This window comes from Battus philenor, unplaced genomic scaffold, assembly GCF_028537555.1.
Source record: "Battus philenor isolate CCGP_79_NKW_IND1 unplaced genomic scaffold, ilBatPhil1.0.hap1 SCAF_8, whole genome shotgun sequence".
Classification (NCBI taxonomy): domain Eukaryota; kingdom Metazoa; phylum Arthropoda; class Insecta; order Lepidoptera; family Papilionidae; genus Battus; species Battus philenor.
Genome location: NW_027181748.1, coordinates 1,668,331 through 1,694,282, shown reverse-complemented (window position 1 = coordinate 1,694,282; position 25,952 = coordinate 1,668,331). Strand labels below are relative to the sequence as shown.

Genomic DNA, 25,952 nt, shown 5'->3' with positions numbered 1-25,952 from the left:
TTTGTATACTAGATGGCAAGATTGTTGATAACGAAGGTAAATATATTGTTGATTAGAAATAAAAACTCGTTAAAATGTTGTCGTGTGAATTTAACTTAAAGCGACATTACTTTCCGATCCCCCTAATATATGTGTATGTGTGTATGTATGTGTATGTATGTATGTATGTATATTGACTATTGATTTATGATTGATTGATTATTGATTTATGATTTTTGCTTGGTATATATGGTATAATAACGATGCACTGACGACAGAGTTACAAGGTGGACAAACGACTTTGTTAAGACCAACGAATTGCGCTGAATGCAAACCGCTTCCAACTAGTCTCCGTTTTCAACTCTTGGAAATTTATGAAGAAGAGCCATGTCCAGCTGTGGATATTTCACGGCCGAAATTATGTAAATATCTACATGCAAAACAATCTGTTTTATATATATCTATATTTAAAGTTCATAAATTCTACATGCAAAAACAATCTGTTTTAAATATACATACATGTATTAAAAGTTTATAAATTCAGTATTAATTTTATCTTTATACATGTTTTTATGAATATTGGTATTTGTACAAAATATAATTACAATATACAAAGTGATTGTATACCGATATTTTAACTTAGTAAATATAATCTCTCGTATCATATCACACTTAATTTCAATACGTTACAGCAGAAATAAGATTAATAAATATCATTATCAAAAATGTATAAGAAACAAATGTCTTTCACAATTACAGCCTCCAGCGGTGTTATTTGTGGAATTAGGTATCTAAAAGAACTAGAACTCAAACGGACTTACTAGTCTCAGTCGCCGTCAAAAGATGGCACTGTTTTACATATATCACATTTATTTTAATGTTTTATAAAGATGTTCTTCCTTTCATATCCACAAGAATTTTTTTTTCACTATTACCACGCTATATATTGTACGTTTATATTTCTGAAAATCCTCGTCATTGCTTAAGATCAGGCGAGATGAGCCGCGAAACAGTAATCCATACTTCGCTCATTAAGGATAAGAAAAAAAAAGGTTTCTGACGAAAATCGAGATTGAATTAAGCACCTTAATGTTTTTAGTACAACTCTCCCCCAACTGAGCTTTTTCGAGTATATGCTATAATTCGAAAAATATCCTTTATAAATAAATTCTCGTAATAAAATTCTGTATTGAAATAATTGTTGTAAAAAAATTTGACAACATATTAAAATATCTATAACTACTATAAAGGTGACTAATGCTGTTCTGTAACTGTGTGGTAATTGTTCCGTATGGAACAGTCATGCGGTTTCAGTCAGTCACACAATATTTTCTAATTTCATTTAGAATATTAAACCTTCTACGCTTAAACAACTAACGCATCTCCGAACCTATTTAAACTCCGTGTAATAGTATAAATTTACCATAATCATAGAAATCATAGACAATTATATGGAGAGTATTTTTTTCCATTAATTAAGAAAAAGAGTTTCTATCAGCATATTTCTGGCCTCTACAGCCACAATACTTGGCTTAGTGTCAGGTAAATTATAAATACTGTTTGTATATATGTAAATACACTATTTTGATCTGATCCTATTACTTCCGAATGTTCTAGAAACATCTCGAACTTAGTTCCTGTACAAACCTTCAGAAGGTAACTTTACAATGACAGCATCTGTCAAAATATACGGTTATAAAATTCCATGTTACGAAAGCGATTTAAAAACAACGGCCTTTACATAATTAAAATATTTATGTAATACATAATTACTTAGTGTTTTATTATAATTCAAATAATAATATTAAAAGATTTCAAAACACTACATAACCTATCCAAGAGTAGGTCACACGCGCCAGCTTATTATCGTCAACCTAGCAAAACGTAATACACAAAATAAATATTTAGGACAAGACACTTGTTTATAATATCTATACTTTCACTTTTAAGGAAGGAATATTTTATATCAACGTACGCCTTATTCATTGCGTTGTTTTTAAATTATTATTTTTTACTTTTATACGACGACCACCTCACGTTAAATCAATGTATTAACATTAAGATACAAAGATAAATTCAATCTAAACGATCTACAAAAGAAACTAATGTATCGCAAAGTAACAATTTTTTGTAAAAAAATGTAATTCATACTGTTTATTCTGTAAGTTGTAAAAAAAACTATTAACCTATTCTTAAAAAAAATTGCAAACTAAATAAATTTATCCCTGTAATCAAATACAAGTATTTACATTTTGTTTAATAATCAAAAGTTTTTTTTTTTTAAATTAGAAAATACTCTGTTTCTGCCTTTGTAAAATAATAAAAAAGTTTAAGCTGCATTTAAAGCTTTCTACACATTACATTTACAAAATCAGTAAAATAGCTATTTTAGCTAGTGTCAGCAAATATAGTAGTTATAACGAAAATTTTCCTTATAGATGGCGTTAAAACACAAACATAAAATGTGCGTGCTTTTATATTTATAACCTTTTTATACGTAATATGTTATCTTGTTTTTAAAGTTTTAACATAAATAAATACATACAATTATAATAGTTAATATCTTAAATAAATTGTCAATATTGTCAAACTATTTTGTCTGTTTGGAGTTGTCAACGGCTAAGGATTAAGGATGAACGATACCACTAAAGTATTGAAATTTTTACTCGATATGGTATTGCTAATAAAAATATCGATACTTACTCGTATCGATCGTTTTGATTTATAATCTTTAAGAGGAAAAAAATGGAAATCTTAACAAATATTCTGATTTCACATTGTTATGAAAACAACATTTTTAAAATATTTTATGGAAAAGTATATTGTGGTGTATTCGTCAATTAGAGGAATTCTGGATACAGTAACTCTCGCGTCCGCTTTGAAAAATAGCCTGTCGCAAAGTGCAGAGTTACTTACAACATAGAGACATAATGATCCATTTCTGTAATGGTTAGTTTTTATAGCGCAGACTTAAAAATTTAAACCTTCGCTGGCAATTTTATCTTCAGATCCACTAGTCGACTTTGTAATATCTTCCTTAATAATAACATTTAGTTTTTTATCTCTTTCAAATACATTTGCATCTTCTCAAATACACAAAAGTAGGTCCAGGATAAGGTCAAAAGCAAAAATACTTGTAAACATGATACGAGTACTTTTAATCGATACCTATTCGATAATCTGTTTTAATATATCAATAATAAAAATACTTAGTATCGGAAGAAAATAAGTACTTATTATAACTTCTATCGTTTTATCTTTACGAAGGAAGTGATCACATGGCGAAATCATTTTTATTTTAAAAAGATTTCTTATTCACGTTGATTTACATAAGTCAAATTACTATAAAAATATTTATAAATAGCACTGTTGATCATATTTGATAAAAATATTATGAATATATTTAATTAGTCAAATAAACATTTTTATTTTATTAAAATAATGATATATCATGAATCCCATTACAAATAATATTTAAAAGTTTTCTGAATAATGGAAACTTCTAAACGTCACTTTAAGGCTGTTATGCCTTTTTGTATTACATGTCAAGGTCATGTTTGAAATTGTTTATCATCTATGTATTTACTTTCGCTATATTATTTTGTAATAAAAACATTTTCTTCACTTAAAAACGTGGATAATTCATGTTGCTACTGTTACATCGCTTCAAAAGTAATTTACATTTTCTATTGAAAAAAAACGCACCGTCTTGGGTTATCACTTTTTATCAATGTTAATTATAATTGCAGATAAGATGGTTTTGGTTTGTTTAATTCATTCAACAAACAAGTTTTACGCCTTGAGGTCGTCAGTCTACGCTTACGAAAATGGCTAGTTTGTTGACGCATAAGAGTATTGTAGTGTCCAAGTTAGCTAAATACGCGAATGATGTTGCAAAAAGACTTTCTTCACATTTTATATACCATCCTGATAATGAAAAACCTATTACTGGTAAGTTAGAGTTGTTATTTACATATATTTATAACGGCTGAAATCTAGAAGCGCAGGGAATTTATTTTAATCATAGAACAACGTGTTTTACTAACAAATAAATTATAAAAAATTTCAAAAGGAAAAGCCTTCTATCTAATTATTAAATCGTAACAAAATCGTCAATTCGTAGTTTTTAATTCAGAGTCAAAACACTTCTTTTATATATATTTCCTGAAATATATATAAATCATTAATTTAGGTATTTATAATATTAATGAAGGTATTATATGATTTTATATATGGGGAATCTGGATATTTCTCTTGTTATACGTGAAATTGTGGACAAATGTTTACACTGCTTGTTTATTAAAAATAAAACATAATAACTTATATTTCCTACCTACACTAGAGTTTTTAAGATTAAATTATTCTCTCACTGGACAATAGTAAAAAGATTTTTGCCATTGTTAATAATTTTTTATTCTATTATTGCCTGTTATTGAAGAACAGATCCCAAGTAAATTGTAAAAACTTAAATTATTATACAGTATGATTCATTTTAGATGTAAAAACTTTAAATTGGTGAATGTATAGATCTTTTGCTGGTAATTAATGTATGGTATAATCCCTATTCAAAAGTCAATGGTTAAGTATTTTAATGATACCATAGTAAAAAAAGCATTTTCAAATTTGGAATACCACTATTTGTAAAGCACTTTCACTGTATGTGCACTCTTACTTACATTGTATGTCTTGAAGATTAAATAAATAACAAAAAAATAATTTTAACAGGAGAAACATCTAAAATGAACATGATGCAGGCCATCAATAATGCCATGGATATAACATTGAAGGAAGATCCGTCAGCTGTACTTTTTGGAGAAGATGTAGGTTTCGGAGGAGTGTTTAGATGTTCCTTAGGTTTGCAGGTGAGTGATCAATTTTAAAAAAAAATTAAAAACCTCTTCTCTTTTTAAATAAAATATACATTGATCAAATATTGATTACAATACCTGTCACATACATGCTCAGTTATGTATATCATTACTAGAAATTGGTGCATGCTTACATCATCATAATTATTTATAAGTGTCAACATCAAAGCCATCTGTGGTTTGAGAACAACGCCTCATTTGAGATGTTCCAGTCCTTGTGGCCTGAGATTCACTCTGTTACCAGAGTGAGGTCGACATCATCTCTTTGTAATAAATGTCTCAGAGCTCGTGTTTATTATGCTAAACTAAGTAAAGAGTAAATGCTCCTAATATAATATCAGCCATAGGATGTCCACTGTTGTACTTAGGAGTCAACCATAGGTTTATGTTAAGACAGGTTTGAAGCGCCTGGATCTAGCATATTCACTTCTTTGTTTATTTTATTATCCACCTATGATTATTTAGTGACCATTTGTGTACATTATGTGAAGAATTACAAAAGGGTCCAATTTAAAAGAAACTAGATTGTAGACATCTTTCAATATAAAGAAAAGATAGTTCCTTTGCACACATGTCTGTGAAGCGCCCTCAACAAATCATGTCCTAACCTTCAATAACAGTATTTTTTGTTAAAAAAACGTTTTTGATTTCAAAACAATTCAGAGACATGAAAGTGTATTGCAATACTGTTTATAACAGGGGTGTGCAACCTTTTTAACTAAGGGTTCCAATTTAAAATTGTTTTATGGACCATATATAAACTAATACTTAGTAATCTAAAAAACTATATAATGAACATTATTATTAAAAAAAACTTAGCAAGTTTTCTTATGTAAGTTAGTACTGCATGTGTAGAAGTCGATGTGGGAGTAACTTGATAAAATAAAATTTTGGAAAATTTACTTAGGTCGCTTAAACTTGTTGAAAGGACCGTAAGGGGCCTGCGGGCCTAGCGTGTTTCACCCTTGATATATAAAATAAATATATTGACATATAATCAGCAGTGGTAGCCCATTGGTGGCAAATAACACTTTGCGCATTAATTATATAGGATTGTCCACTGTTAATAAGCCAGTTTTCAGAGGATTGGCAGCAGCATCCTCAACATACCACTAACCACACTGATCGCCAACCTGTCAAGCATGATGATTATGGTCCACCTCTCATAGATGTCTTTGGGGGAGGCCTTTGCCTAGCATTGATTGTCTATGGACTGAAACAACAATAATTGCATATAATATATCTTTCTCATGTAAATTTTGATAAGATTTTTTTTTCATTTGAAAACCAGTAATGTAAAAATGTCATTAAATTGTAAATAATGCATTTACTTGCAATTAAAAATATAAACTTGTGGAAATTTTCCTTGTAATAAAAGGTATTTTTTTTTTTCGAAAAATTTTTCAACTTATATGCTAAATTGTGAGCAAGTAAATAAAGAAAAAGCATACAACTTTTATCTAACCTGTTTGACTGTACAAAATATTTCACATATTTTTTGAGTATTTTTTGTTTTTCTTTACACTTTATAGCAGAGCATTTTAAAAAGTTACCATTATAAAATTTACTTCACAAGACACTACTGATGCCTTTAGTGTTTTTGTTAAATAATTAGATGTATTGTAATACTATTGTATGTTTATGAATGCGGTTTTACAATACACTCCTATATATCTCTATAATTATGATTCAATAAATTTAAATAAAGATCTCAAAGAAATCCTGATATATACAAATTGAGTTTTTAAATGATCTGTCTACTTTGTGGGACAGAACCTTATCAGGTTGCTTCTTACATGTCCTATTGGATATGGGGGAGGTTTTTATCCAGCTGTGAACATACTAAGGTTTTAAATAATGATGAAAGAGGTGTTTACAAAATATATGATATACTCAGAATAATTAATTTTAACAAACAGGTAATTTTACAATGAGATCATCGATATATACATGGTGATTATATATAGATGTAATAACATTTTATGTGTAAAGTTACATATACAGTATGACTAGCCAGTGGTAGTTTCCTGTAGGGACAACAATGCCGAAAGTGTAACAGCCTTTATATAACGAATATTTTGATTTAAACCGGTTATATATATATATAAAAACTTTGAATGTGTCAAAATAATAAACAACGTAATAATAATGTATTTAAAAAAAGCGTTTTTAAATTTCCAACTTCTGCATACTGCCAGAAGTAATTGGTCAGTCGTATTGTTTTAGAGCAGAGTTCCCCTTTTTTGTGTCGTAGACCCCCTGCCATGTTTTTCCGTGTTGGGTAGACCCCCTACTTACCTAATATTGATTTCCTGTAAATTTCTAACTGTAGTAAAGTTTCGTGTTAAAAACTTAAAGTAAAAACACATGTTAATTTATACATTTATTAATTGAATTTAAATTAAAAGTACTCAAAATAAAATTTTGTTATGTAAAATATACGTAACGTTAAATAAACAAATTTATTACTTCATAGGTACTTTTATAAATAATTTAAATGTTTTGATATTATAATATAGTATGATGTAAGTAAATAGGTACTATCAGTATATGTGTTGAGAACCACTATCGTGGACCCCCATTTTCGCTGACGTAGACCCCTTGCAGGTTGTCATAGACCCCTGGGGGTCGATATAGACTACTTTGGGAATCACTGTTTTAGAGTGATCACCTAATATAGAGTGATTGAAAATAGAGTTATATATTAACCCCTTTAAAGCTATTGCACGATTTTATCATTTACCATGTATATTAATATCCTATATTTTATTTATAAGTTTCCCTTGTTAAATGTCTTCAGGAGAAATACGGCAAGGACAGGGTGTTCAACACCCCGCTGACGGAGCAGGGAATAGCTGGCTTCGGCATAGGATTGGCCACGGCTGGCGCAACAGCTATTGCCGAAATACAGTTCGCAGACTACATATTTCCGGCATTTGATCAGGTGACGGCATTTATTTTTCTTAAAATTTTTCATTACACTTTTTTTATTTTTTTTATAATGATAACTAGAGACTTGATATCTGGAAAGGCGATAGTGCGTCAAAGCCATCGTACGGTTAAAAAAATATCAGAAAAAAGTGGCCATATATAAACGCATCTTTACCAAAACTTTACTTCTCGACTTGTTATCTCTGTCGCACGATTGACAAAACGTCACATAGATAGTGTGGGACAGAGATAGTGCTTTATGAAGCCGAAATTAGCCGATTGTCTCTTTCCAAAGGTCAATGTGCAATATTTATCGCCGGGTACTGTATATATTATTTTAAAACCATTAACTTTTGGATAGACTGTACCATATGTACAGTATGTGTTTTATTAAAAACTGTAATTACCGTCACTTGATAAATCTTCAACATAAATGATATACAGTATATATATAAAACAGTATTATATAATACGTTTTCATGTACCTCGAATAATAGCCGTTACCCCCTACAACGCGGTGATTACCCGTGTTTTATGTCTGTACCGTAAAATTTATAATTATACAGTTCATGTAATATTATAAATATGTTTAAAAGTAACTTTTTTTTAAAATATCCGATTTAACACGTTCCGTGCCGCGGCAATTTTTGAAAATATTCCATTCAGGCTGCATGGGGCGTATACGACCCTCACAAAAAATTAAAAAAGTCGTTTAAGACATATCCTTTACGCTTTTTCAATACTGCAAAGATGTAATTAGTGGGGAAAAAAATATAAATTTTTACATGCATTACGAACGCGCATAAGTGATGTGAATTTATCTATATTCGAGCCTACAGTTCATTTGTAACCAAAGTATTGTTAATACTTTGTTTTTCAACGATAACTGCGAATGGCCTGAACGGAAAGTGCAGCGGTGGTCGTATACGCCCCACAAACCTTACACGAGAAAAGTTTAGTCAATATTTGTAATTTCATAATCTTCAACTTATATCAGCTCCTCCTAGCCTATTGCAGTCAATTTGACTGTACGAACTGGGAGCAGCTGGTGATGGGAACCTTTTATTATTGTTGATCATGATGCTGGTGATCCGTAGCTGGTGAACGAAGCAGCGAAGGCGAGGTACCGTTCAGGCGCGCAGTTCTGCGCCGGTGGACTTACGGTCCGAGCGCCTTGCGGCGCCGTCGGTCATGGGGCCCTCTACCACTCGCAGAGCCCGGAGGCATACTTCGCACACACGCCGGGCCTGAGGGTAAGTATTTAGAATATAAGGTTATATTTTGACCTTAGCCTTTTGGAAACTCTTACGCCCTCTGTGTATCATATATATTTTTATATAAAAGCGAAATGATTAAACTCGTGACGAGTCCACTTTTGCCCTTCCCGTGGAGCGTGGGTCCCACGTTGGGAAATACTGTTCTAAATGGTCCAAATGATTTACTTACATTATCATTATTATTACGTTAGATAATTATACGCCGTATCTTATGTGTTGTCTCAAAATAAAGTTTATATATAAGAGGGTGAATCAAAAAATTCTTGGAATCAATATTAAAAAATGCAAAGATTTAAATAATAATATTTTATTTTTCTTTATTATAAATGCGTATGCGGCAAACAATTCGAATCACACAACCGCCACCGCCAAATTACTCAACACGTGTTTCACCCCTCCACGGGGCATCTTCAGGAGTTATGTTACACCGATTAGTGCCAAACACCGAGTCACTGGGCATTTATCAGCGGACTGACGGGCGGTGCACTTTGTTGCACGACTATTGCTACATAGCGGAAGTAGCTGTATATTAGTCCCTTTCTTACTTAACAAAAATTTGTTTATTTTTTTTTGTATTTGTTTTAATTATATAGCTTGACATGAATTTTAAACGACGTAAATTCTATAGCCACCCACAAGTCGTAACATCATCATTCGTGCGCTGTTTTCGTTTAAATACAAATCAACATTAACCGTCTCGAATATATATGAAATTCATTGTAATGACAGTAGCGCCATCTATCGAAAATTGTGCATACTAACTTAGAAACCTTCGTGAGCTCATGCACAATAACTTTGCTTAAGATCATCACATGATCAAATGCATAGTTTACGTTTCTATAAAGGACATACAGACAAACATTAATTTATATATTAGGACCTTGAATAAGTTCTCGCTGTTTTTTTTTTTTTTTATTATTTAAAATACAACGCTTATAAAAATGACTCATCTTTCGAGGCAATCCATGAATCAAGCCATTTTTCGGCTTCTTCAAAAAAAATGGAAGCTCTGCACGCTTAAACCGTGCGCCATCGACCGAATATATATATATATATATATATATACATATATATATTTATAGGTGCATTAATTTAGTAAATTAATCAATTTCAGGTAGTGATGCCGAGAGGTCCGATAGCCGCCAAAGGTTTGCTAAGGTCTTGCATCAAGGAGCAGGATCCATGTGTGTTCCTGGAGCCGAAGATCCTGTACCGTTCCGCCAGCGAAGAGGTTCCCGTTGCTGACTATACTCTGCCGCTTGGCAAGGCTCAACTCCTCAGAGAAGGTATGTCTGCTTACACTATAAGATGTAGAAGTTCAGAAAATATAAACTATTTTATTTTCTTTTGATGGAAATTTGAAGTCGCAGTCGGCAGGCTATATGGCACGCAGTACAGATAATAAAAAGGTTAGACTCATAATAATACTTTTTAAATGAAAACTAAATGTACTTTCTTTTTTTTTAACAGCCATTTATAAAACCTCTCCTCTCCTTATCTTATGTTTGAAATATATGTCTTCTATTACTTTGTGAATATTTATTAATTACATTTAAACCATTCGAGACAGGGCATATTTTTGGACACCATCTCCAGATTCAAAAACTTTTTTTTGCTTTATGTTGACCATTTTTTATATAAAAAATATGTTTGCAATAGAAACCAGTTACTTTGTGAATCTTTTTGTATAAATAAGATGATTTCACACGTGAAGAATGAAGATATCTAGAAGTGTGAAATTATTATTTATTTTCATTTTCCACCTGAGATCATTTCGCAGTACTTGTTTGTCTCATAGACATAGAGAAAAATGTTTCATCAAATAAGATTTCTAAAAAGTTATATGCATCACCTCCTTTTGGAGAACTGGCTCGTCCACAAAAGGATATTTCTTTAAATCACCGTCATCAACCCATCTCTCAACATCTTCACTGACTTCTGTTTCACATTCTTCAACTTATCTTTTACTTTCAACTTCATTCAAATCTAACTGTTCTATATTTATGTCATTCTGATATTCCAAACCACGGTCACTATACATTGTAACATTTCTGTTCTTTTTTCTCTTCTATCATGCTCGTTCTGATGATCCTAGCTTTGGTTCACACGTTTTAGGGTTTAAATTGAAATAAATATAATATATAATATACTAAGATAGTTTTTAGTTTCAAACAGTCTTGTACATACTTCTGCTTTTTCCAGACTGTCTAATAATTGCAGTTCAGTATTGCACACAGTGTGTAGTTTATCTCGTATAAGTTAATTATATTCCTATATTTATTCTATCATTTTATATTCTTATTACGTCGTATTTATCGTTAGCTGTGTATGTCTTTTTTATTTAAATAAATGGCATCTTACACTGTTATATATTATATTTATTACCACCTTAGTTATTGTTACGTACCGTGGGTCCTGACTCGAAATAAAACACCACTGGTTCTCAAGGAGTCCTTTATTCACAAATCAGATGGTCACCCCACTTTAACACAAAGTATACTTTCGCTTAGTCCAAACTACGCTTTTAAATCGCTTAAGAAATCACTGTGCAAATAAGTTACCAAATAGTCACTTTGTATCACTGACCATAGATCTCAATCTTATAACTCGAAAAACAACACTGAACTGTCGACATGGGGAGTAAATTTATTTATACTATGGATAAGGTTATAGTGAGTTCGAGATAGTACTCGGTTAGAATTTCCGAGAAAATTATAAATAACTGTAAGGCCACGCCTGTTCTTCATCCTAGGGTTCGGTATTTATTGTTTAGACGGTTCTGTAACCCGTGCTTTGTAATAATATTATTAATATTAAGTTTAAACTTATTCTATTTACATTTTAATGCAGTCAGCTTCTCACTGGTTCTATATGCCCACTGTAAGACATCCCATGAAGATATCTATTGGGGGGATATATCAATCGCCACGCTTGGCTAGTGTTTTGGCGATCACAGTGTGGTATTATGGTATGTAGAGGAAGCTGCTTTCTATTCTCTGGAAGCTTTTTTGTAAGCTTTGGCAATACTATATGATTAATGCACAAAGTGTGAATTATATAAGATTGTATCTCTGGAATCGAACTCGTGACATTTCTCTACCGTTGAGCTACCACTGCTGAGTAATATAAGGAACTTATGGAACTTAGGCCTAGGATCAAGTTATCAAAGTTGATTACTGTGTTAGTAATATTAAACATATTGAATGTATTGAATAAGGTAGAACAGAAACATGAATGTCACAAGTTAAAGTATCATTATAGGAAATTGTGTTACTGTGTGGTGTATGTTATAATGGTAGGATTTGTAAGTCGTGTTGTAAAAAAAAAACTGATAAAAAATCACATGGGATACATGGACCTGTTCTACGGTTGTAATAATGATTTCGTAATTCAGGTACATCAGCCACGCTGGTTGGGTGGGGAACTCAGGTCCACGTGCTTCTGGAGGTAGCTCAGATGGCTCAAGAGAAACTAGGCGTCAGTTGTGACGTCATCGATCTGATGTCCATCTTACCCTGGGACGAGGAGACAGTCTGCAAAGTATGTAACACATGTCACAATACCAAACAGATTGAAACCATTTTCCCGCCATTATTCTGACATTTCGCACCTTTCACAGATAATGAAAAGTAAAGATGTAATAAAGAATTTAAAAATTAGCTGATTTATAATTCTATCAACGGATATAATTTAAATTACTAGTAATGAAGACAGAATGATATATCTTTCTTTTTTATATTGATTTTATTTTGTATAAGCTGTGCCCACGACTCCGCGTGGAAATTAACAAAAAATATTTTTTTTGTTTAATAATTTTCTTGAAATAAAAGTAGCTTAAATTACCCTATATTACATCAGTCTCCCGCCATCATAAATCCTGTCAAAATTGACAGACAATATATATATATATATGTGTATATATATGTGTGTGTGTGTGTGTGTTTATATGCATGTACTAAAAAGTAAAATTTTATTTATTTGTTTAGATATTTAATTTGATAAATTCATTAATATTAAAGAACGAAAGCCATTGGAGTAGTTCGAAGAGTTGTATATCTGAAGTAGCAATGGACGAAGCAAATTGCTCGTGCAACTAACGGCCGTTGGTGTCGAAAGGTTCTCGAGTGGCGATCACAAGCCGGTAGGTAAGACCGCGGGAAGAAGCTATATGTGGGTAACGCAAGACCACAGGCACCCAGAACTGTGTTAAGGAAGTGGAGGTATCTTTAAGGTAGTGGAAAGACACTGAATTTCTTCTTTCTTTCAACTAGTCCCATAGAAAATCCATGAACCTATATAATTGAATGTGTTATTGGTGATGAATATTCAATCAGAGTTCTACATTCCCGTATAAATGAGTGTATGTGTCAAATTAAATATTTTATTCTTTGCAGTCTGTTGAAAAGACAGGGCGTTGTCTGATCGCACACGAAGCACCCTTGACCTGTGGCTTCGGCGCAGAGCTTGCTGCCACCATTCAGGTAAATATGTGCACCATACTCTTATCGATCCCCCTCCCCTCACCCATTTTAAGTTACATATAGTAGGTGGAAGGAAAACGAACAGTTTATGAACGATATTCGAGACATGGTGAATACTAAAAAAAAATAACTCCTGGACCTTCTGGTGTACTACAAGACACCTATCTGAATCCACTTTTCTACATATTTATAAGACAACTGAGGTAATAACTTTTAATGTCATTTTATAAGACAATTTCTCGCGACTATGCGGGTATATGCTCCAAATAAATAATTGTTGTTGTTCTGAAAACATAGAAACTACATTCAAAGTTTATTATTTAAATTGTCGATTCCATTTTAAAGTTTATCCTGCAATATTTAAATTATCACTTTAACATCTCAAATACCAACTGCTTTACCGATTGGCGACCGCAATGGACGCCGTCATAACACCATTGTTAACAGCGCCATCTATGAAGTGTCAATGTTAAACAGGCACTGCTTTACCGACATTAATTAAGTAAAACAGAATTATTAAACCAATTAGTTTCTTTACATATTCTGGGGTCATCTAGATATTGATAGACTCAAGGTCACTCGGTGAACAATGGAGATGGCTATGCTAGGAGCTTTGTAATGAGATCAATTCAGAAATGAGTAGATCAGAAGAAATAAATCACCGACATAGCTCGAACAATTGCTTGTCTGAAGTGGCAAAGGGTATATCGTTCACCAACCGATGGTCATTGAAGCTGAAACGTTGTCGAGTGGCGACCATATGCTGGTAGATGTGAGTTGGGTAGACACCTCATTAGATGGATCGACATGGTTCAGGTCGCAGAAAGTCGCTTGATTCGGGCAACGCAAGACAAGTTGTGACGGCCTTTGAAGGAGGTCTAATCCTTGCAGTGGTCTATAGACTGATGATGACCAGGCCTGTGCCATAGATAGCTCATGGGTATACCTTACATGTGAAGGTGTTGTGTTGCAGGCGGAGTGCTTCCTGTCGCTGGAGGCGCCGGTCCAGCGCGTGGCGGGGTGGGACACGCCGTTCCCGCACGTGTTCGAGCCCTTCTACCTTCCAGACAAGTGGCGCTGCTACGAGGCGCTCGCACAACTTGTAAACTTCTGATTGTATCACATCCTTCACCCTTCCATCCTTCGTGGATTCGTAATCTCCTGGTTTCTTCCTCCACTCTAAACTCAAAAGAGACCCGTCCTCTCTTGGCTCACTACCTTCTCTTTTCCTAATTCCTCACCACCTTCTCTCCCCCTTGCCTCTCAAACTAACCCTTTTTTAAACTCCTCCATCCCTTATACTTCACAACCGTCTCTCCCTATCTTTTCAATATCTTTCTTCCCTCACAACCTTCTCCCTATCCTTTCAGTGTCCTTCTGCCCTCACACCTCACAATATTCCTCTAATCTCTTGCTGTTCAATCTCACCCTTTTCTCATAGCATCCTCCTTCCGTCATACCTCACACCCTTCTCGCCTAGTAAAGGCTAGGCTAATTTCCTCCTACCCTCATAATCTTCTCCCTGCCTCTCAACTTCACCTTTTGCTCACAACCTCCTTCCCTGATGCCTCATCACGTTCTCCCCACCTCTACTCAAATCGTTCTACCCTCCTGTTAAGTTGAACCTCAGGGTAGCTTGCCATAGCGGTTAATTATTAATGTTTAATGATCTGTAATTAAAATAATTACTTAATAAAATACTTTGTTTGATTTGCATCGAATAGATTATTGATATCTCTTCTCAAACCAGTAGGTAGAGATACAAGATACTGACTACATGACGAAGATATAAGTGACAATATCGGCCATTTCAAATCAACAGGTTCTACTGAAATACAAAATTTTATATCATCAGTTTAGACGAAGATCTGACGACTAATGTGGAGACTGGCAAAATCGCTCCTCAACGAACCATGGAGAAGCCCAGCTCATTGGCAAATCGAGGAGGCAGCTGCAAACCACAGAACAGATAGGCACTGTGTTCTTTAAGGTTCTGGAGTGCAAACTACAGGTTGGCAATTGCAGCGTTCGACCTTGAAAATGACCAGCCGGTCTTTATACAGGTCCATAGAAAGGGAAGCCTATATCCAGCAGTGTCCTGAATATAGAACTCCATAAAAAAAATTTTGGATTTAATTCGCAATCGTAACGAAGAAACAGAAGAGATACTATGAAATTTAAACATTCGTTCAAAAACCAACCGGCCTCGTCGGAATCGAGGTCGGATCGCGTATTAACAGAGGTCGCCAACCCGCGGATCGTTGAAGCGTTGCTAGAGTAACTTCCACCACTTCTTCGAGCGCGAGGTTCATACCCCGGGCACGCATGAGTTGAAACGGGTATTTTCTAGAAGTGACAGACCAGGCTAAAATCTCTTCGTGGGGCCTTAAACCTTGTAATTCCTTGGAAAGTCCGCCTAAGTGATCTAAGAGCTCGCTGGCCTGCCAATCCTATAGTTGCCAGAAGAGCCGCAGGGATTCCTAGAGGTTTTCTTCCTTGGAAGAGGTTATAGGTTAAGCGCCTCCTGCCCCCTGTTCTAAGGAACCTTCGGAATCTGCAAATGCCACTTGGCAACAATATAAACCAGGTTAAAATTATTAATTTACCAAAAGTGAAATGAATATTCTATTTGTGAAGAGTAATAAACAATACGATTTTTATTTAACCATTTTATTATTGACAGACGCAACATTTGTTTCTATAAAATCACATTATTTAAAAAAAATATGAAACGATTTACCGTTCCGGCATTGATTTGTATACTAGATGGCAAAAGGTTGTGGATAACGAAGGTGAATATATTGTTGATTAGAAATAAACATTTTTTCAATATGTAGTCATGAGAATTTAACTTAAGAAAGCGACATTACTTTCCAGTCACCCTAATATGTTAATAATAAAAAGATAAACATTTTTATTTGTGAATATAGTAAGCCGATCTCCTTTTTTGGACATCATTATCATAGCCGAAATAGCTCAGTTGGGAGAGCGTTAGACTGAAGATCTAAAGGTCCCTGGTTCGATCCCGGGTTTCGGCAAAACTTTTTTTAAGTTTATTTAAAAATTGTGTTATGTCTGTTTAAGGTTAATATAATATTTTACACTAAATCAGGTTATTAATTATATATTTAATTACATTTGATTTAATTTAGTATTGCTAAAATTATTATAAAAAATTTATTTATTCATACCACTATCATTTGTAAACGTCATCACAATAACAGAAGAATTCAATTTGATAGAAACTAGAAACATATTAAATCTTTTTTCCCGCCAATTTTCTGACATTTGTCACCTTTAACAGATAATGTCAAATAAACACAGATTATAAAAATTGTATTAATTAGCCAATTTAAAATTTTATCAACAATTATGAACTTTATATTATTTTATCATCGGATTATTTAAAATCAACATCATACCAGAAGAGTCCAATTTGAAATTTGAATTAAATTAATCTTAATAGCATTATTCAAGTTAAAACTGCGAAGGTTCCATACGCACCTTAATCCAAGATGGCGCGTTTATATGTCATCTATATCTAGGTGGACATTTATACTTACAAACTTCTATTGATGACTTATTTATAAAAAAATATGATTATAATGTTCTTATATTAAATCTTTTAACACTTCTAAGGTTGTTACAATTTCTGTTATGCGTCAAATCTAAACCCTTTAAAGCGCAAATAATTCACTACACTGAATGATAATTAATATATGGTAAACATATAACAATTAATACATATACATGGTAAACACTATAATTAAATAGTATGTATATTACACATAAATATGCTATATAAATAATTTGTTTGAGTTATGACTTATTATATATAATAAACGTGGATATAAAATCCTGACGTCACTGATGTATACATGGTGGTGTCACATATATATGTGAGATATATTGCGAAGTTTCGTTTATTAGACCGACAGCCCAACTAGGTTTTAAACACGTCTGCATTGTCCAGTAGTTGGAGCAATAATGATGAAATACAGTGCACAGTATTAATGGCCGTATTAATATTTGTCATACGGCGGCCCGACTACGCATGAACATGTTCGAACAGGAACAAACACGTATTGACAAGCATCGACATTGCGTCTGTACTTGCATACCCAAGGTATTAAAATTGAGAATATAAGAATATTAATAAAAGCCTTAAATTATTGATGTGATTTTTTTTTTAAATATCTTTTTTAATGATCATGTGTTTTTTTTTCTTATTTAGAGTGTGCTAGTGATTTGTATTTACATGTAATATTATACAACTAACCATTTAATTTTGACAAATAGAAGCATTCCGTATGGAACAATAATGCGGTCTACTTCACACACTATTCATTTAAATTAGAATAGAGGACCTTTACCTACATCTAAAGTCTTCTACTTCTAAACGCATCACTGCTCATCCTACCCTCCATGATATAACACCACGGAGAAAATAACCATCCTGTTGAATAATATTTGACAGCGGTGCCAAAAACTTGATCCACCACTCCTTCTTGGGCCACTTAGCCTGTGAGTGAAGGGACGGAAGGTGCGTTTGGCACGCAAAAGAGTCTTCTTTCTCAAACACAGTTTCGTGGTTAGTCATCGCTGGTGGAGCTGTAGATGTTTGAAAAGGTTCTGGTCTAGTAGATAGTATAACAAATACTAATAAAAGAATATCATGGGGGTGGTCAATCCAACATAAATCGGTCAACCGCAACGGATGCATTTTAGCCACAACAAAACAAAAATAAATCGATAAAATTATTCCGAACGCAGTCTTAATAGAAGTTTAAAATTGACATGTATTTTGAACGCATCTCTATAGCGTCGATGTCTCCATGTTTTTTTTTTAAATTCCTTCTACCTAGAAGTTTACGTTTATGTAGAAGCACTACGGCCTTTATCTATCTTTATGGGATAATACTGATGCAGTTAATGATGCCAATTTTATGCTTAAAAATGAAGCAGTTTGTGCAATTAATAACATCTAGAGCAGTGTTTCTCAACCTTTTTTGTGTATCTATGTAACGTACATCATTTCAACAATTAAGTGATAGGGTTAAACTAATGTAGAGTACATTATCGGACTTATATCGTCAGTCCACGAAGTAGAAGGCATACCCACACTGCGTCTACCAGCTCGTGGTTGCCACTCACGAACCTTTTGGTCCAAACGGCCATTGGTTGCACGACCTCAGACGAGAAATTTTTCAAGTTACGTCGATGATCTTGGTTCTTATACAAATCTATCTCGCAACGAAACTCCAAGCACAGCCATCTCCATTGCTCTCTGGGTGATCTTGAGCCTTTTCTATGGTTAATAAAATTTATTTAATGGAATCAGGCGTTACTTCGCGGAAGTCCATCCTAAGTAAGAAAAGGACCAATATTTAGCCACTTCCGCACATGCAGTGGTAGTCGTGCAATGAAATAAGGAGCTAAGCAGCTTTAGCTCCTGAAGATGCCCCGTGGAGGGGTGAAACACGTGTTGAGTGATTTGGTGGTGGCGGTTGTGTGATTCGCATTGTTTGCCGCATGCGCATTTATCAGCGGGCTGGCGGGCGGTGCATTTCATTGCACGACTACCACTGCATGTGCGGAAGTGGCTAAATATTGGTCCTTTTCTTACTTAACAAAATTTATAATTCTTATGTGGACAACTGTTAACGGTAATACAATACACTCATGTATCGTCTCTAAATTATAATGTAATAAATTTAATAATAATCAACATAAGCGAAAAACTGTAAATAAAAACCAGTTAGTGTGAATTCTTTTTAATTACAAAACGTAAAAATAATTACCATTACTACTGTATTAACAATATTGGTGAGAGATAAAAATAATATGTTCGAGTTTGTTGTGGGCTATTCTAAGATCAGGGCGTACTGGACCCATGTAACTTTAACTTGAAGGATACTATTACAAGATGGTTCAACCTGATTGTAGTAACTATCAAATTTGGCTCTTGCATTATCCTCATGACGTACAAAAATACTGATTGTAAATAATCCAATATAGCAGAGGATTCCAATCTGTTTGATGGCGGGAGCCATTTTGCAAAATCTAAATATTTTTGCGAGCCGCAATTAAATACGCATTTTAATGTACACGATATATAAAAATACAACGAAATTATATTTTTTGTAAACATGAAAGTACAAAATATTCCCACAATTTTTTTAAAAAATTTAGTGCATAAACTTTGTTGATAGTAATTTAAAAATTCAAATAAAAAATAAAAAGCTAATCGGCAATCCTTCAAAGAGCCGCAGGTTGGTCAACCCTGCTATATAGATTAAATGTAATAAAGGCAGATTGAGAAATGATAGTCTATGGGTTCCAAATTAGTTTAATTGTACAATTTTTATCTCTTAATCTGTTAAAGGTTAAAAATGTCAGAAAAATGGAAGTCCATCACAGGGTTACCATCGCACCGCAAGCGCTAACCACAGAGCACCAGCGACCACTCAATATGCAACACGTCGCACAGGACACCGCGTCTTTCACAATAGAACAAAACTACTCCACACCCGTTTTTAGGTGATCTATCCGCGAACAGAGTGGGCGAGCTGAGGTTGAATCCGGATCCAACCTTGGCTTGCCTGTGATCCACGCTGCCGTCCCAAGCCGCATACACAACATCAACACTACAAAGCTCTACTCGGGTAGAGCGGCTTACTACGTGCGAACGTCATCGTACACCTGGAATGCGCCTGTTCAGCTTCTGTTTTTTTTAAGTTCACAGACCCTGAAGCTGTAAAAGGCCCCGAGCTAACAGCATCAACTTCATCCGAAACCAAACAGCAAGAAAAATGGCGGAAAATAAAAGAGCTTTTTTTCTGCTATTATTTATTGAAAAGTGAAAATCAACCCATGTTATAACACTAAGTAGAATTTAGTAAGAGGTACTCAGAGTAAAATTAATGTCAATCTTGTTCACTAAGGCGCTCGACTTCAAGATACCATGCAATTCACTCATTCCTAAAACTATCACATTAAAAAAAAACAATTTCCATTGTAAAAACAGTATAATCAAGTAACAGACGGCTCCAGCTCAATCTTAAAGTTAAAAAGGAAAAAATCGAAACTTGTGATGACATATTTACAAGGTGCCACTTCAAATAAGGCTGTTTAACCACTAGTTCATACAGACACGTGGCAGCTTCTCTATATCTTCCATTTTAAACATTAACAATATAGTGACGCAAGTCAAAAAAGAAAAAAGTGTTACGAAACAAAAAGTAATTACAAAGAAAAATATTCCTATAAGGTATAAAAATTTTGAACACTTATCAGCATACACCTTTTTTGCATTCTATTAAGGCAGCATTTTTCAATCTTTTAAAATTTCAACTCCCCACTTGGTTAAAATATTAGCAACCCTTTGGCCATTGACAAAAAGCTATTTACGCTTTCAAAACATTTTTAACTTTCTATTTATAAATAAAGAGCTATATATTAGATACAAGACCTTTGAATATGTTTTGTCCAATGCACCACTCCACAAATTTTTAAAACATTGGGCTATTCTTACTATATATTGTAGTTTTTCCCAATAATTACATGTTTTCTCTGGCCATTAATTTTAAAGCTTGAAAGCAGATTGAAAAACACTGGATTAACACAAGCGGATGTCATCTTATCACTAAAAATAAAGAAAGAAAATAATTAAAGACGTCCTGTCGGAAGTTGGAGCATTCTCAAGAATTCAACAGTCAGATGATATCAGAGGTGCTCTGTCCTGCTTTGTAGCTCGGTGCCTGCCTCGCGATCTTGTTCTCCTCATTCCTCCCAAGAGCGTTTCTGAGAGGGTTTCAAATAGGGGCCCACTGAGGGCGAGTTGGGGAACCTCTGCATATAGCGCTCCAAATGCAGATACTTGACGGTGATGAGGCGGCCTTCGTACCACCAGCCGTGGAGGCTACGGTACACAATGCCGGCGTCTGCAGGTGACGCACACTTTACATACACACAACAGGACTCCACATCCACATGCAGGATTTTGCAGCGGTCGCCACACTTCTCAAGGATCGCGTCCTGGATGATCGCACGCAGGCCCGGGTTGCTATCGTTCTTGTCGACCATATGTCTTATCTTGAGGCATGGTGATGGCGTCACAGTCAAATTGTTCACAGATCCTTCCTGAGTCTCAAATGCTTGACCCTGCCAAGCAGCACTGCGCTTAGGACTGCCATGAGGTGACACCCATCTCCAAACCCTGCAATCCTCACCATCCACTGACTGAACTTCCATCCTAACTCTACTCTCATTCTTCTGTATAAATTTAACTGCAGAATCCCAAGTTGATGCCATTTTCTCTCTATTCTGTGGAGATATTAAAGTATCACGGACATGGTCAACTGATATGTATGGCTCCCCACTGTCCTCCGTTTCCTGGGATATTATATCTATTATCTGCTCGACCATAGAGTATATCTCTTCGCTTTTCTTCTTCTGACATCTTACATAGTACTTGTAGTATCTCTGAAGTCCCAGAATCAAGATACTGATTAGCCCCACAATAATGAAAGTAGATCCTGCTGAATACAAGGTGTTCACAAACAAACAGGATATGGGTGTGGACGGATCTACTAAGGTGATAGCCAAACTGCCTTTGTTACGTTGTTGTACAACACTTTCAATGGAGGAGAGAGGTGTGAAATCTACATCCTTAGTGTACAAATTCTTCAACTGTACAACAGAGAGGCCCCATCGTGGGTTATTAACAATCAGCACTTGCAGATTGTTCAGATCAGTGCGGCACTGGCTAATGTCCACTGTCTCAGCACGGATGCTTGCTATATCAATTATTTCCTTCTCTGTTAAATATGGGTAAGCACCAGGCTTTCCGCATTTATATAATGCAATCCTGGATGTAAGCTCCGGGTGAATGACTTTCATAAGGTCTTTAGCATAGCTGACATGTTCTCTGGGAACACAGTTGATGCCTGGCCTGTTTCCTGGTATGTTTAATTGACAAATAGGAATAAGACTATTCTGATCGTCTACCACAGATGCTATGTCATTCTTCTTAACTAGATACATAAAGGATAAGCAAAAAAAAAAAAGAGCGACCAATATGACAAGGGTGAGAGATACAAGGTTATTCTTTAAGAATTTCTTATCATTAGCCGATTTGTAATCAACAACATCAGATCTTGAGACACCAGTTATATATGATCTACGGGGCATCACTGTACTTCCATTGTTTGTATCCCGGTCCAAGAATGCAGAAGGTTTAGGGGGATCTGCTTTCAAGGAAGACAAACGACGAGTGAAGTTACTTAAATACGGAGATTCCACCTCATCCACTGAAGACACCGGGGGCTGGTAAGTACTTGAATAGTTTGCTGTATAATTACTAACAGATGGTCTGTCTGCTAAAGATGATGTTAACCCAAGCCGAGATCTTATTGAATTGAGATGGTCCGAAGATGAGATTGTTGATGTGTAGTTACTGGATGAAATAGACGGACGGGAGAATAGTGTTGACTTAGGTGGACTAGTGGCTGCATCATTAGTGGGTAGTGTACTGGAAATGTAGTCACTGGACCTGGAGTTACTTCTGTACGGCGTGGATGTCTTCTTGTCGCTGTCCACATCACTGTCCGATCCAGTTTCATAATCATCTTGTTCGTTTGTGTAAGTGCGTTTAATTGAACGTGTGGTTATGGTTTTAACCTTTTCTCGTATGCTCACTGGAGGTTTTTCCTCATCTGATTCCGTGGCCTTGTCGGAGTCGCGTTTGGCGGGCGAGCTCTTTCTAGCAGGCGGGCGACTGGTTTTGTTGCTGGCCGGCGGTAGCATAGAGCCACCCGTCGTGGCGCGTCTGTCACGTCTCTCCTTCACACTAGATGAATCTAAGTCAGATTCCTCACCGCTAGAGTAACGCGCCAGTGTACGCCTGCTCTCCACCTTGCTGTCGACACTATTGCGGGGTTTGCTTTTGTTATCCAAAACCAGTTTCAACTTTTTCACCAACAGTTTTCTTGTAGAAGCAGTAATCGGCATAATCGGAAACCCATGCTCGGCTAGTTTGGTCCGAAGCTCGGCATCTGACATTGAATCTACTTGATCGGCCATTGTAGAAGCTACAACAAAACAGACACGATTAGTCTGATTTCTTACACAATAACACTTGTTGATTTATATATAAACAATGTATTTCACCTTAATATCGTCGCATGAAATAAAAATTACGTCAAGTCTTTAAAATAAAAATTCACCGGCGCGTCATCTCGCACGCGCTGAGAACGTCGTTACATACAATCGACAATGTTGCCATTTCAATTATATTTGAATTTTGTTACTTAAGTACTAAAGGTAAAAAAAATGTTAATAATCTTTAATAAATTTTTAGATTAAACTATTGAATTATATCACTACGTCTAATACGCAAAAATTTTTAAGTATTTTTTATTATTTTGTAGAACACTGTAAATTCTCTAATAATATCATTCCCCGCTTATTGATATTTTGTGTAAACAATACTACGATAAAAATTTTAACTGTCTGTATTGTCTTATCTTAGAGCCAACAAAAGATTGTTTTGGTTATTGCAATATGGAAAATATCACTTTTTGTAAAAATCATACCCAAGAAAGAAAATAGGAAAGTATTCTTAGTTTCAAAGTAAAAAGTAAGTTAATTAGTGTTTTGTTATATGTTTTCTGGAGACAGACTTTGATTCTTCTATTCTGGAAGCAATTGTCTGGTAGCTTACATAGGCAATAGCTTTATTGAGCCACGTTTTATATATTCTAAGCCGTATTTCTTTATAACAGAACAGTTACAGTTTAGAAAAAGTGATCGATAAATTTGTGGGCGTCCCAAATTTTTATGCAATGTTGAAAAAAATATAAAAAGGAATACATGTTCAGTGCTACTAGAGTACTTTTGTAAGATTTCAAAGTAGCACCAAAATTTTGTACAAGATTTTTTGTAATGTTGATTATATTTACTCCTGCATTGGGTAGTGGAAAATATATATATAAACATTTCACACCATTTGCCCAAAATTTAACTTATTAAGATTTTTCAATTTTTATCTTACGCAAATAAAAGTTAAATTTTTAATGGCACGGTTAATAAAACTCTTTTAATAAGACATAATTTATTTTAGAAATAACAAAATTACATTTATCCTAGAGCATGTACACGTATAAACAATACCCAAAGTTTTTAACACCAATCTAAGTCACAGCGCATGGCGTTTGGACAAAATATTGCGAGTAGAAAAATAGAAAATAAATATTAACCATCAATATCAATTCATATCATATTACATACGATATTTATATTTGAAAGGAAAGTATAAAATATTTGCGCTTTAGTTTAAATAGGTACATAGAACAATTATGCAATGATAATCTTATAACAAGGTTTTCGCGAGGCAAAGAAATGGAAACGACACTTAGACAATTATTAATTTTTAATGGCACATATGTATTAATGATATTTTTCAATATTTTTCTACATGGAAATAAATTATTTATAATACTTATAAGCATTTTATATTAAGTATGCACTAATGTTGCCAACTTAAAATAGTAATAAAAGTGGCAATTATTTTTTGAAAGTTTACAGTGCAGCCATTTTGAGTTAGCCAGCCAGATTTCGTTATATGAATCAGTTGTAATAATGGGAATGATATATTAATTCCCTTGAGTTTATTATGTAATAATTTGATATTATAGTGATTAAATATTTCTTTTAGTCAAGATGGGAAAAGGAATTAATAAATTTTATTACGAAATTAGACAAAATCTTTATGAATTTTATACAGATTGAAATAAATAGAACAATTAACACAAAATTAAGTAAAATATATATTAATCTGTTGTTGAAGTTTTTTAATAGTTACCGATATTAGTATTTTTACTCTAAAATAAATTCAGAATTTAAGTAAGGTAAAGTTTGCAGATTTACACTTATTACGTTATCGAAAATTTTAAAAGAAATAAGGATAAGGTGAGTTTTGAAAGAAGCTCCATCTATCACGGATCTCTGGTAAATAAATACGGTTTTTGTGTTTAAGTGTTTCTCAAATGGCCGTTTAGGCTAACATCGATTATGTTAATTGTTATATGTTAAGCAATTCTTTTTTTTTTCATTTTTATTAAAATGTATCTCTCCATTTTGCAATACCATATTAAAAGTCTGTTAAATAGTGATGGACATTATTAACGATACTATATTAAGTTTTCAAAAAACAACCATTCTGAAAAAAAAAATAAGAAATCGTTATTATATTACTGTTAGAAATTATAGGATATTAACAGGTGAGGAAAATTAGTGAAAATATTGAAATTGAAGTACACATTCAGTATATAGACAACGAATAAAAAATATTACATTAAAAAAATGTTTCACATAATGTATATTTAAATTTCCACATTATGCTATAAAATATGTGT

General features: G+C 33.9%; 2 protein-coding genes and 1 non-coding gene across 3 annotated transcripts; 2 read left to right on the top strand and 1 right to left on the bottom strand.

The window, feature by feature from the left end:
* The first annotated feature begins 3,569 nt into the window (after positions 1-3,569).
* Positions 3,570-14,915, top strand: BckdhB (Branched chain keto acid dehydrogenase E1 subunit beta). Its single transcript, XM_068774988.1, has 9 exons — positions 3,570-3,651; positions 3,729-3,930; positions 4,705-4,841; positions 7,648-7,791; positions 8,876-9,031; positions 10,170-10,341; positions 12,450-12,595; positions 13,450-13,536; positions 14,510-14,915. The coding sequence occupies exons 2-9, from the start codon at positions 3,807-3,809 to the stop codon at positions 14,648-14,650; spliced, it is 1,107 nt and encodes a 368-aa protein (XP_068631089.1). The 5' UTR covers positions 3,570-3,651; positions 3,729-3,806; the 3' UTR covers positions 14,651-14,915.
* A 1,586-nt stretch (positions 14,916-16,501) lies between these two features.
* TRNAF-GAA (transfer RNA phenylalanine (anticodon GAA)) lies at positions 16,502-16,574 on the top strand. The gene has a single exon. It is a non-coding gene; the product is annotated as a tRNA-Phe (tRNA).
* Positions 16,575-20,374: 3,800 nt separating this feature from the next.
* Positions 20,375-23,796, bottom strand: LOC137931617 (inner nuclear membrane protein Man1-like). Its single transcript, XM_068775072.1, has 2 exons — positions 23,707-23,796; positions 20,375-23,627 (listed from the first exon to the last, which is right to left on the bottom strand). The coding sequence occupies exon 2, from the start codon at positions 23,617-23,619 to the stop codon at positions 21,319-21,321; it is 2,301 nt and encodes a 766-aa protein (XP_068631173.1). The 5' UTR covers positions 23,620-23,627; positions 23,707-23,796; the 3' UTR covers positions 20,375-21,318.
* Between the last annotated feature and the right edge of the window lie 2,156 nt (positions 23,797-25,952).

Excerpts from the sequence above, each read along its gene's own strand:
- BckdhB (XM_068774988.1), top strand. The coding sequence starts at position 3,807 with ATGGCTAGTTTGTTGACGCATAAGAGTATTGTAGTGTCCAAGTTAGCT. Across the intron at positions 4,842-7,647 it reads GATGTTCCTTAGGTTTGCAG|GAGAAATACGGCAAGGACAG; the intron begins GTGAGTGATCAA and ends AAATGTCTTCAG. Across the intron at positions 12,596-13,449 it reads ACGAGGAGACAGTCTGCAAA|TCTGTTGAAAAGACAGGGCG; the intron begins GTATGTAACACA and ends TATTCTTTGCAG.
- LOC137931617 (XM_068775072.1), bottom strand. The coding sequence starts at position 23,619 with ATGGCCGATCAAGTAGATTCAATGTCAGATGCCGAGCTTCGGACCAAA.